We start from the raw sequence: 13,115 nt of genomic DNA, 5'->3' as shown, positions 1-13,115 counted from the left end.
AAGGCAGACACTCAACTGCTGAGCCACCCAGGCTTCCCATTTTTTTTTAAATTTTGAATGGGAGTTCTCTGTGCCTCCTGGATACAGATGTCTCCTTTTTTTTTTTTCATTTTTTTCTCAATCCCAATGAGTATCCTTATGATTGTTGTTTTAAATTCTCCATTAGTCATGTTACTGATATCTTTACACTTACATCTCTGGTTGTGGTCTTCTCTTGGTACTTTATTTGGGGGTAATTCTTCTGTCTTGACATTTTTTTTCCTAGATCTGTGCCTTCTGTTTGTTAGATAAGCCAGTTATGTTTCCTGCTCCAGAAAGTAATGATTTATGAAAAAGAGTTCATGTAGTGTCTAGGGCCTGGTGCTTATGGAGTATCTTAAGTGTATAATGTGTATGCTCTACACATTGGCTGCTCTTTCCTTCAGGACAGTCCTCTGCAGAGCCCTTCTTTGCCTGCAGTAGGCAGTGTTTGGTCCTTGGCCAGAATGTGGCAAGTTTCAACTAGGTGTGATATTGTCTGTTTGTTAAATTGGACCTGATACCACTTCCACTGGAAATAAAGCCCTTCTGACTCTGTGGTTGGGAGTCATCATATCGGCAGGGGTTTGTAATTGTTCTCTGGGAGAAGAGCTCGCTTGGTTGGGACTGAGGCAAACTTGACTGAGAAGGGAAATCCTATCAGAACACAGTGGTGTGGGACTAGGTGTACATAACTTAAGTAGCCAGTGTCTGTACTAATCTGCTTTCTGCAGCTTGTTTTTTTGTTTATACTGAAGGGAAATAGAGGGAAATTTTGCTGGTTAGCTGCTTTGCCCTCAGAGAGGTGTCTCTATGGATGTTGTGTTTTAGGAATATGCTCCAAGATGGAATAATCCCACTGTGTGCCTCAGGTAGTCTTCAAATCACTGTGTCAATGCAGTCTTCCCCCAGGTTATTTGCCTACCTTCTCTCAAGGAGCAAGGCTTTATCCCAGCCAAGCCCACTGACCTTTAAAACTCCAAGTTTTAAGCTCTGCTATCTGTATGAACTCATGGAAATCAGCCCCTCTTGTTTTCCAAGTTAATGGCTTGGGAAAATATTTTCTTTGTGCATTCTCCTATGTGCTCTACTCTCTTGCACCCTTCTCCGAAACCAAGATTATCCCCTTTGCAGTGCTCGCAGTTTGTTTCTCCTCTAAAACATATCTCTGCACTTAACGTCTTCAATGTGACCTCTTCTTTCTCCTTAGTTGTGGAATTTGTTCTGTCACTTGATTTATTCTACTTTGTATTTTCTATCTCTTTGTTGTACTTCTCACTGAGCTCATCCACTCTCCTCTCAAGTCGTGACTGTCTTTATGACCATTACTTTTCAACTATTAATCAAATACATTGCTTATCTCCATTTTTTTAGTCATGTTTCTGATGTTTTGTCTTTGTTATTTGTTTGGAACGAATTCCTCTATTTCCTCATTTTGGTTGATTTTCTGTGTTTGTTTCTATGAATTTGGCCAAAGAGCTACTTCTCCTAGCCTTGAAGAAATGGCCTTGTCTTGGAATGTCCTCTGTGCAGTTTGCATATGCCTGGTAGCTTTGACTGGCTGTATCCTTAGTGGGTGTGAGCTGGATGTACCAGAGCAGTCTTCATCAGGGCTTCCCTTGTGGGATATTTGAAGTTAAAGCGGCATAGACCAGGAGTTCCTGGGTTGCTTTACACAAGAGTCACTCTTGTGAAATGGCTGAAATCAAAACAGCCTTCAGCCAGTGATTCTGGGACCCCATTTGCAGGTCCCATGCTAGTAGGATAGCCTGAACTGAAGTGGCATGGTCCAATTGTACCCAGGGAACTTTGCGCAAGGACATCACTGTAGGATTGCTGGAGCAGAAGTGAGCATGAGCCAGAGCCTCTTTATGCACTCTGTATAAGGGCATCACTGGTGGGTTGACAGGAGTTGAAGCAGGCATAGGCCAGGTTATCCCAATGTGATCTGTACAGGAAACACCCTAGCATGCATGATGCCTGCATTTGAAGAGGTGTAAGCCAGGAACCTCAGGGCTCTACACAGGGGAGGCCTTGGCATCATAGCTGCAGTGGGTGTGAATGGGTGTGATTTGGGATGTCCTGGAGTGTTCCACACATTGGGTGCCCTTGGAGATCATCTAGAGCTACAGTGTGTGCAATTATTTTTCTTCCTGGTTTGCTTGAAGCTTGGCCACCATCATAAACAACACAGTAACTATCTGGACCATGAAATTCATGATCAACTGACAACTTCAGTGGAAACAAATAGTCATTGATTTTCTTCACCCCCAGAAAGATAACAATACAGAATACAGAATATGGGGAAAACTAGCGAAAATGTACAAGACTACGCCAGCTGTCATCGATGTATTTGGATTTGAAACCCATTTTGGCGGTGGCAATATGACTGTCTTTGGCATGATTCATAATTCCTTAGATTATGCAAAGAAAATGAATGCAAACATAGACTTGCAAGACATGGCCTCTATGAGAAGAAAAAGACCTCAAGAAAACAGTGAAAGGAATGCAAGAATGAAAAAAATTCAGGGAGACTGCAAAAAAGCAATGTTGATACTGGCAAATAGTGACCTGGAGTTTGGACAACAGAAGAAGTAAAGATTCTGCAGTGATTTTATCTGCTGTGATTTGTGCAGATTTTTCCAGAGAGAATTAATAAATGAAAAAAATTTATATGAAAAAGGTAAAAGAAAAAAATAAAATACTTGCATGTGGAGAGTGTTTTAAAGTTTTTCATGCTGTGTCAATTTGGTAAGATGGCTGGAGTTGTAATGAGTTTGTCTGGCTGTTTTCTGGTATGCACCACAGTGGGATAGCCTCAGTTGGATGGGTAAAGCTTAGACAGGTGCAGGTGGGGAGTGGGTCACCTTGAGGGGATTGTTGGGGCTGACATGAGCTATGGGCCTAAGACTCACTATGGCAGCTACATGGCTCAGACACCCATACCCTGCTCCTACCTGTGCCATCAAGGTGGAAGGGAATATAAATAATGGTGATTACCATATTCTCTGATCTGGACAAAATGCCAGCAGTTCCCCTGACTTTTGGAAGATGCTGCCATGCTTTTTCCTTTATAATTTAGTTGTTCCTTTAAACCATTTCTTTTTCTTCTGTGCCCCAGGTTTGCTAGGGCTTGTATGGCTTAGGGGTCATGGGTTCACTGAAACAGTAGGCTGGATAAGGATGTAAACAATGTTTTTTTTTTTTTCAGCCATTCCAATCACCATGAGCATTCCCACAGGATTCCTGCCATTTTGTAGAGGAGTTAGTTCCTTTAAATTATAGTCCCTCTTTTGAAATATGCCTTTTTTCTGTGCTTCAGGGTGAAGGAATTTGTTCTCAGTCTCTCAATACTCTCCCTTCTCATTACAGTTTGCAGCCTTGGGGTGTGGTTCCCATGATAATCATATCTCTGTCTCTCCTGCCATTTTCTAAGTGTCCCCTTTATTCTTTGTTGTGCACAAACTGTTCAGTCAGCCATTGGTTCTTTTTCTGAAGGAGTTCTTCTATATGTAGGAGTAGATTTTGTGTTTCTCTTGATGAGGTGAGTTCAAAGTTTTCCTACATCTTCCTTTTGAGAACTTCTCTCCTCTCAGATTCACATTTTTTTAACCAATTAATTCTTAGATGAATACTTAAGTTTCTTTCATATCTTGGTTATTGTAATAATGCTGCAATTAACATGAGAATGAAAGTATCCTTCTGAGTTAGTAATTTCTTATACTTTGCAATTGGTGTATTATTTGGTAGTTTTATTTTGAGGAAATTTCATACCATTGTCCAAAGTGGCTGCACTAATTAGCATTCCCACCAAAAGTGTATAAGTGTTGTCTTTTCTCCATATCTTTGCCTACCATTGTCATCCCTTGTCTTTAATAATAGCCATTGTTAATAGGTGTGAGATTATATCTCATTGTGTTTCTGATTTACATTTTCAGGATAAATAGTAGTTTTGAGCATCTTTTTTAATGTATCTGTGGGCTATCTGCATTTCTTCTTTGGAAAAATGCCTATTCAGTTCCTCCATCTATTATTTAATTGGATTGTTTGAGTTTTTTGCTGTTGAGTTTTAATATAAGAATTGGAAGTACTTTCTACCATTTGGTAAGTTGATTTTTCCCTTGGTTGACTGTTTCCTTTGCTGTATAAAACTTTTTAGTTTGATGTAGTCCCAGTTGTTGATTTTTGCTTTCGTGGCCTTCACTTCTGGTATAAAATCCAAAATATTGTCACCAAGACTGATGTCAAAGGGCTTACCACATATGTTTTCTTCTAGAAAGTTTGTGGTTTCAGGCCTTATATTTAAGCCTTTTATCCATTTTAAGTAAATTTCTGTGTATGTTGTAAGATAGTTACCCTGTTTTATTATTTTCCATATGGCTATTCAGTTTATTAAAATACTGTTCTTTCCCCATTGTGTTTTCTTTACTCCTTTGCTCCTTTATTTTAAATTAACTGGTCATATATGTGTGGGTTTATTTCTGGGCCATCTATTATTTTCCATTAAATCTATATGTCTTTTTTTTTAGGCCAGTGCCACACTGTTTTTATTACTATAGATTTGTAATATTGTTTATTATCAGGGAGCTTGATGACTCCAGTTTTGTTCTTTCTGTAGATTTATTTTATTATTTGAGGTCTTTTGTGGTTCCACACAAATTTTGGGATTGTCCATTCTATTTCTGTGAACAAATCCATTGGATTTTCTTAGCAAATATATTGAATCTGTAGATGGCTTTGTGTGTAGCATGGGCACAATAGGGATAGTATCTATTTTAGTCCATGACCATGAAGTTCATTCCATTTATTTGTATCTTCTTCATTTTTTTCATCAGTGTCTTATAGTTTTCTGTATAAAGATCTTTCACCTCCTTGGTTAAATTTATTTCTAGATATGCTGTCATTTTTAATGTAAATTATAAATGAGATTATTTTCTTAATCTCTCTTTGTGATATTTGTTGTTAATATACATAAGCACAACTGAATTTTTGTAAATTAATTATGCGCCCTTCAACTTTATTGAATTTATTTGATCTAACAGATTTTGGTGGAGTCTTTAGGGTTTTCTATATATAATATGTTATTCGCAAATGCTGATAATTTTATTTCTTCAGTTCCAATTTGTAAGCCTTTTATATCTGTCTTGCATAATTGCTCCGGCTAGGACTTCCAATATTAAGTTGAAAAAAAGTGGGGAGAGTGGGCATCCTTGTCTTGTTCCTGATCTTAGAGGAAGATTTTTCAGAGATTCATCATTGAGTATGATGTTGGTACAAATTTGTCATATATAGTCTTTGTTAGGTTGAAATACATTTTATCTATACATATTTTTTGTGTTTTAATCATAAATGGATGTTGAATTTTATCAAGTACTTTTACTACATTTATTGAGATAATTATATGATTTTTACTTAGTTCATGTGGTACATCATACTGATTGATATGCTGTTGCTGAGCCATCCTTAAACCCCCGAATATACCAACTTGATCATGATATATGATCTTTTTAATGTATAATTGAGTTTGATTTGCTAATATTTGATTACTGATTTTTGCTTCTGTGTTCATCAGGCATATGGTTTAAAATTTTTTTTCTTCTGATATCCTTCTCTTTTTTTGATATCATGTTAAAGCTGGAGTTTATAGGAGTTTAGAAGTGATCTCTCTCTCTTGATTTTTTTTCAGTTTTTGAGGATTAGTATTAATTCTTCTTTAAATGTGTGGTAGAGGGGCACCTGGTTGGTATAGTCAGTTAAGCATCCAACTCTGAGTTTAGGCTCATGTGATTATCTCAGGGACATGAGATCAAGCCCTGCATTCAGGCTCCAAGTTCAGTGTGAAGTCTACTTAAACGATTCTCTCCATGGATTCCTGGGTGGCTCAGCTGTTTAGCACTGGCCTTCAGCCCAGGGTGTGATCCTGGAGTCCCGGGATTGAGTCCCACATCGGACTTCCTGCATGGAGCCTGCTTCTCCCTCTGCCTGTGTCTCTGCCTCTCTCCCTCTGTGTGTCTCTCATAAATAAATAAATAACATCTTTTTAAAAAAGTGAGATTCTCTCCTCCTCTCTCTCTACCCCTCTTGCTCATGAGTGCACTCTCTCTCTCTCTCTCTTTCAAATAATCTTTAAATAAGTAAGTAAGTAAATAAATAAATAAATGATAGAATTCACCAGTGAAGCCATCTTGTCTTTAAATATATTTTGTTGTTGTTGGGAGCCTTTTGGTTATTAATTCCATCTTCTTACTAGTAATTGGTCTGTCCAAATTTTCTATTTATTCATGATTTAGTCATTAGATTATAGGTATCTAGGAATGTATCCATTTCTTCTGGCATGTAATTGTTCATAGCAGTCTCATACGATCTTTTGTATTTCTATGGTATCAGTTACAATGTCTCCTCTTTCATTATTTTATTTATTTAAGATTTTTTTCCAACTTGGTTATATTTTCACAAAACAATTTTTTTCATTTTATTGATCTTTTTTTCTCATCTTTTAAGCTGTGATTTCTTTCTTTCTTTTTCTTTCTTTTTTTTTTTTTTTGAAAGAGAGAGAAAACATGAGTAGGGGGAGGGGAAGAGGGAGAGAGAGAATCTTAAGCAGCCTCCATGATCAGCATAAAGCCTTATGCAGGGCTAGATCTCACAACCCTGAGATCATGACCTGAGGTGAAATCAAGAGATGGACACCCTACTGACTGAGCCACCCAGGTGCCCCTGATTCATTTATTTCAGATCTTTGTTATTCCCTTCTTTCTACTAATTCTGGGCTTAGTTTGTTCTTTTTCTAGTTCCTTGAGGTATAACACTTTTTTTTATAGAAATATTACTTTTTTCTTAACGTAGGCATTTATCAGTATGAACTTTTGTTTTAGAACATCCTTTGCTATATTCCACAAATTTTGGCATGGTGTGTTTCCATTTTCATTTATCTAAAGGTATATTTTTAATTTCTCTTTTGACTTTTTGTTTGAGTTACTGGTAATTCAATAGCATGTTGCTTAATCTACAATTTTTTTTTAATTTTTCAATTTTCTTCTCATAATTGATTTCTAGATCCACACTGCTATGATCAGAAGAGATATTTGTATGATTTTAGTGTTCTTAAATGTATTGATATGTGGCCTTATGTATGATATCTCTTGGAGAATGTTCCATGTTCACTTGAGAAGAATGTGGGGTTTTTTTTGTTTTGTTTTTTGTTTTTTTTTTGTTTTTTTTTTTTGCTTTAGTATGGAATGTTGTGTGTATGTCTATTAAGTTATCTGGTCTAAATGTTGTTTAGAGCCAATGTTTTTATTGATTTTCTGTCTGAATAATGTATGTGCTGATAAAAGTGGGATATTCAAATTCCCTATTATTATTGTATTGCCATATTTCTTTTCTCTTTTTAGGTCTGTTAATATTTGATTTCTATATTTAGGTGCTCCTATTGGGTGTGTAAATATTTGCAAATGTTATAGCCTCTTGATAAATTGATTCCATGCTCAGTATGTACTGATATTTTTTTGTCTAGTATTACATTCTTTGTTTTAAAGTTTATTTTGTCTGACAGAATTATAAGCTACCTCAGCTTACATTTAAATTCTTTTTTAAAAGTTATTTTGGTTTTATCTACTACTAAATTTTCTCTTATTTTTTCACTATGTTTTGGTATTTTATGATCAAGACTTAAAACAAACTACAAGAGCCCACAGTTCTTTTTAAGATGTGTATTTATTAATTCTATTATGTGGGAGATTATGGTACTTTGCAAGAAGAATGAGATATAGATGCTCCCAAAAAATGTTTGTAGCAGGTGGATCTTATGAATGGAGGATTTTGCATTTTTTTTCACTTTTGCAAGTCCTTAATATATATAATTCTTTAAAAAATATTTTATTTATTTATTAATGACAGACACACACAGAGAGAGACAGAGACAGAGAGGCAGAGACACAGACAGAGGGAGAAGCAGACTCCATGCAGGGAGCCCAATGTGGGACTCGATCCTGGGTCTCCAGGATCAGGCCCCAGTCAGAAGGTGGCACTAAACCGTTGGGCCACCTGGGCTGCCCTATATATAATCTTTATTCTAATCTATTTATATTTAGACATAGTTTATTAATTCAATTTGTTTAATACAAATTGGGCCTTCATTGCCTTTTACTGAAATCTACTTACTCAACCTTTTTATCTCCAAAAATGGTGAGCACTCCAGGCAATCCTACAGTTTAAAAATTCAGATTCTTGGTTTTCAATAAGGATAGCATTGCTCCTTTGTGACCTCATCCCCGCCTTCTTTTTTTTTCTGCCTGCTTCTTCTGATGCTTCCATTCACCCTCCTAGTCACAAGGGGAATTAGCAATAGATAAAGAGAGATGTACTTGAGCATTTGCACCTAAATGCTTCTTTACTATATATTGCCTAGGCTCAGGGTATGATCCCAGAGTCCCAGGATCGAGTCCCACATCCGGCTTCCTGTGAGGAGCCTGCTTCTCCCTCTGCCTGTCTCTGCCTCTGTGTGCATGTGTGTGTCTCTCATGGATAAATAAATAAAATCCTTTTTAAAAAGGAATAAAAGATGGAATCACTGAATGAAGATTTGAATCAATGTCATTTAAATTCAGTGGAAATATTGACCACAGCTGTTAGAAATACATATGAGAAAATTTACACTTAGTTTAATCTAATGCCCTTGAACCAATCCACTATATCTTTGTGTTTTCAGACATATTTTTGTGGCTTTAATCTCCGTGCTTCTCTTTTTCTTGTACTCTGACAGTTTGCTTTTATTCCTCTTCAATTTTCTGATAATCCTTTAGGTCTCTTTTGGGAGCTAATTTTAGGGTGACTATGATATCTATAATTTCTTTCAGCTTTTGATGAATTGTTTGTTAAGATTATCACACTTTTTGAGTGATTTCTCTTACAGTGCATGGTCTCCTTTGCTTTTATTTTCTTATGCTTCTTTCCTCCAGTGCCTTTGCAGTTTAATATCACTGACCCTTGGCTTCCTCATCTGTTCAATAATAATATCTACCTCTCAGTTTCACTATGAATGAGATAATTTATAAGAAAATATTTAAGGGATATTTAAAAGATTTCAGCCACAGGTACACAATGTTAGTTTCCTTCTTTTGGGAAGCTTGTTCTAGCTTTTTTTAATTAATTTTTTAAACTTAATTACAAATCATTTTGTTGTGTCAAAATATATATAACATATCATTTATCACTTGAACCATTTGTAAGTGTATAATTCAGTCAGTAGCATTCAATATATTTCACAGTGTTGTACAACAATATCTACCATCTATATTCAAAAGTTTTCATCACTTTAATAAAAACATTATATCCATAAAAAATAATTCCCTCTTCCCTGATCCTCCCAGGCTCCTGAATCCTCTATTTGACTTTATCATTCTATGAATTTTCTATTTTAGAAACCTCAATTAAGTGGAATTACACAATATAATTTTTTTCTGTGTCTGGAATATTTAACAAAGCACAATGTTTTCAAGGATTATCCATGTTATAGCATGTATCAAAATGTTATTCCTTTATAAAACTGAATATTATTCCATTATATATATTTTGTTCATCCATTTATTTATGTTAATGGGTACTTGGGTTGTTTCGATCTTTTGGTTATTGTGAATAATGCTGCTATTATTAACATAGGTGTGCACATGTCTGTTTGAGTTCTTGTTTTATACCCCTTTGAATTTACATACCTAGGACTATAATTGCCTGGCCATATGGTTGTTTTATATTTAATCTTTTGTCAAACTGCCTTCCACAGTGGCAGCATAATTTTACATTTTACACTTTACATTTCCAAAGCAATGCACAAGTTTTCCAATTTCTCCGCATCTTAAATACTTTATTATTATCATTATTATTTTTATAGATGTACTATTAGATATGAAGTGGTACTGCTCTGTGGTTTTGGCTTGCTTTTTCTGATGACTAATGGTGTTGGGCAACTTTTCCTATGTTTGCTGGCCATTGTATCTTTCCTGTCGATAAATGTTTATTCAGATATTTTGCCTATTTTTAATAGGACTAATTTCTGTTGAGTTTTAGTAGGATTTTGTTTTTTTTTTAAGATTTTATTTATTCATGAGAGACACAGAGAGAGAGAGAGAGAAAGAGAGAGAGATGCAGAGGCACAGACAGAGGGAGAAGCAGGCTGTTTGCAGGGAGCCTGATGTGGGACTTGATCCCGGGTCTCCAGGATCAGACCCTGGGCTGAAGGTGGTGCTAAACTGCTGAACCACCTGGGCTCCCTGAGTTTTAGTAGTTTTAAAATATTTAGGATATTAATCCCTTATCAAATGTATATTTGTCAATACATTCTTAAACTGTGTAAGTTGGCTTTAGCTTTCCTTTTTATGGATTAACTTTATTTATTTACATTTTTATTTCAATACCAGTTAATTAACATGCAGTGTAATATTAGTTTAAGGTGAATAATATAGTGATTCAACACTTCCATACATCAGCCAATGTTCATCACAAAAAGTACGCTCCTTAATCCCTGTATCCTATTTAACCCATCCCCACATCTATCTCTCCTCTGGTAACCATCAATTTCTTCTTTTCAAGAGACTATCTTGATTTGCCTCACTCTCTCTTTTTTCTCATTTGCTCATTTGTTTTGTTTCTTAATTTCCACATATGAGTGAAATTGTATGTTGTCTTTCTCTGACTAACATATTTCACTTAGCTTTTGTTTTTAGATTTTATTTATTTATTCATGAGATACATACACAGAGGGGCGGGGGCAGATACACAGGCAGAGGGAAAAGCAGGCTCCACACAGGGAGCCCAATGTGGGACTTGATCCCAGGACTCCAGGATCATGCCTTGGGTCGAAGGCAGGCACTAAACCACTGAGCCACCCAGGGATCCCCTTCACTTAGCTTTATACTACCTAGCTGCATCCAAGTCATTACAAATGGAAAGATTTCATTCATTTTTTGGCTGAATAATATTCTATTATATGTGTACATTAAATCTTCTTGTAAAGACTTTATTTATTTATGAGAGAGAGAGAGAGAGAGAGAGAGAGAGAGAGGCAGAGACATTGGCAGAGGGAGAAGCAGGCTCCATGCAGGAAACCTGATGTAGGATTCGATCCTTTGGACTCCGAGGTCACACCCTGAGCCAAAGGCAGATGCTCAACCGCTGAGCCACCCAGGCGTCTCTGTACATCAAATCTTTATGCACTCAACTGTTGATAGACACTTGGGCTGGTTAAATATCTTGGCTGTAGTAAAAATAATGCTGGAATAAACATAGGGGATCATGGATCCCTTTGAATTAATATTTTTGTATTCTTTGGGTAAATATCCAAGTAGGACAACTGCTAGATCATAGGGTAGTTTTATTTTTAACTTTTTGAGGAATCTCCAAATTGTTGTCCAGAGTGGCTGCACTAGTTTTCATTCCCACCAAAAGTGCATGAAGGTTCCTTTTCCACCACATCTTCACTAACAATTCTTAGTTTTTGTATTGTTGACTGTAGCCATTCCGACAGGTATGAGGTGATATCTAATTCTGATTTGCATTTCCCTAATAGTAAGTGATGTTTAGCATCACTTCCTGTGTTTTTTGGCCATCTGTATGACTTTGGAGAAATGTCTGTTCATGTCTTCTGCGGATTTTTAAATATTGGATATTGAGTTTTATAAGTTCTTTTTTTTGAGTTTTATAAGTTCGTTATATACACTATATTTATTAACACTATATCACATATATCATTTGAAAATATCTTCTCCCATCTTGTAAGATGCCTTTTAGTTTTCTTGTTGGTTTCCTTAGCTATACAGAAATTTTTATTTTTATATACTCCCAATAATATATATTTTGTTTTTCTTTCCCTACCTCAGAGGACCTATCTAGAAAAAAAGTTGCTATGGCCAATGTCAAAGAGGTTACTGCCAAAAAATAAATAAATATAAATATAAATAAATAAATAAAGAGGTTACTGCCTTGTGTGCTTAAGAGTTTTAATGGATTGATGTCTCATTTTAGATTTTTAAAACATTTTGAATTTGTTTTGGTGTAGGGTATAAGAAAATGGTCCGGTATCATTCTCCTGCATGTTACTGTCCAGTTTTCCCAACACCATATGTTGAAGAGACTGTCCTTTTCCCACTGGACATTGTTTCCTGCTTTGTCAAAGATTAATTGACCATATATTTGTGGATTCATTTCTGGTTGTTTATTCTGTTCTATTGATCCATGTGTCTATTTTTTGTGACAGTACCATATTTGCCTTTCCAGCGGTGATGACCTCTCTATGAGAACATGCCCCTTGCGAAGAATCTCCTGCACCTGCCCCTGGAAGAGGAGAAGAGGAAGCACAAGAAGAAACACCTGGTGCAGAGCCCCAACTCCTACTTCATTGACGTGAAGTGCCCAGGATGCTACAAAATCACCACCGTCTTCAGCCATGTACAGACGGTAGTTCTGTGTGTCAGCTGCTCTACCATCCTCTGCCAGCCCACGAGAGGAAAAGCAAGGCTTACAGAAGGATGCTTCTTCAGGTGGAAGAAGCACTAAAAGCTCCCTGAATCAAGATGAGTGGGACACTATCCCAATAAACAGATTTTGGATAAAAAAATAAAAATAATTAAAAAAATAAATTCCAGATTTGTGATACCTCCGGCTTTGCTTTTCTTTTTCAAGACTGCTTTGGCAATTCAGGGTCTCCTGTGATTCCATATAAATTTGAGTATTGTTTGATCTAGCTCTTTGAAAACTGCTGGGGTGATTTGAAAGGGATTGCAATAAATGTGTAGATTGCTCTGGGTAGTATAGTATTTTAAAAAATATTTGTTCTTCTAATCCATAAGCATGGATTGTATTCCCATTTCTTTGTGTCCAGTTCAATATCATGCATCACTCTTACATATTTTCAGACTATAGGTCTTTTACCTTTTTGGTAAGGTTCATTCCTAGGTATCTTATTATTTTTGCTGCAATTATAAGTGGGATTGTATTCTTAATTTCTCTTTCTGTTGCTTCATTATGGGTTTATAGAAATGTAACAGATTTCTGTACATTGATTTTATATCCTGTGCATTTACTGAATTCATTTATCAGCTCTA

The 13,115-nt window shown here is 36.1% G+C and overlaps 1 protein-coding gene across 1 annotated transcript; it reads left to right on the top strand.

The window, feature by feature from the left end:
- Positions 1–12,312: 12,312 nt before the first annotated feature.
- On the top strand, positions 12,313–12,620 carry LOC112933592 (small ribosomal subunit protein eS27-like). Its single transcript, XM_026016770.2, has one exon. It carries the CDS (start codon positions 12,313–12,315, stop codon positions 12,565–12,567), a length of 255 nt encoding a protein of 84 aa, XP_025872555.1. The 3' UTR covers positions 12,568–12,620.
- The last annotated feature ends 495 nt before the right edge of the window (positions 12,621–13,115 follow it).

The sequence above is a fragment of the Vulpes vulpes genome, chromosome X, assembly GCF_048418805.1.
Source record: "Vulpes vulpes isolate BD-2025 chromosome X, VulVul3, whole genome shotgun sequence".
Classification (NCBI taxonomy): domain Eukaryota; kingdom Metazoa; phylum Chordata; class Mammalia; order Carnivora; family Canidae; genus Vulpes; species Vulpes vulpes.
This window is presented reverse-complemented; position numbering and strand designations above follow the sequence as displayed.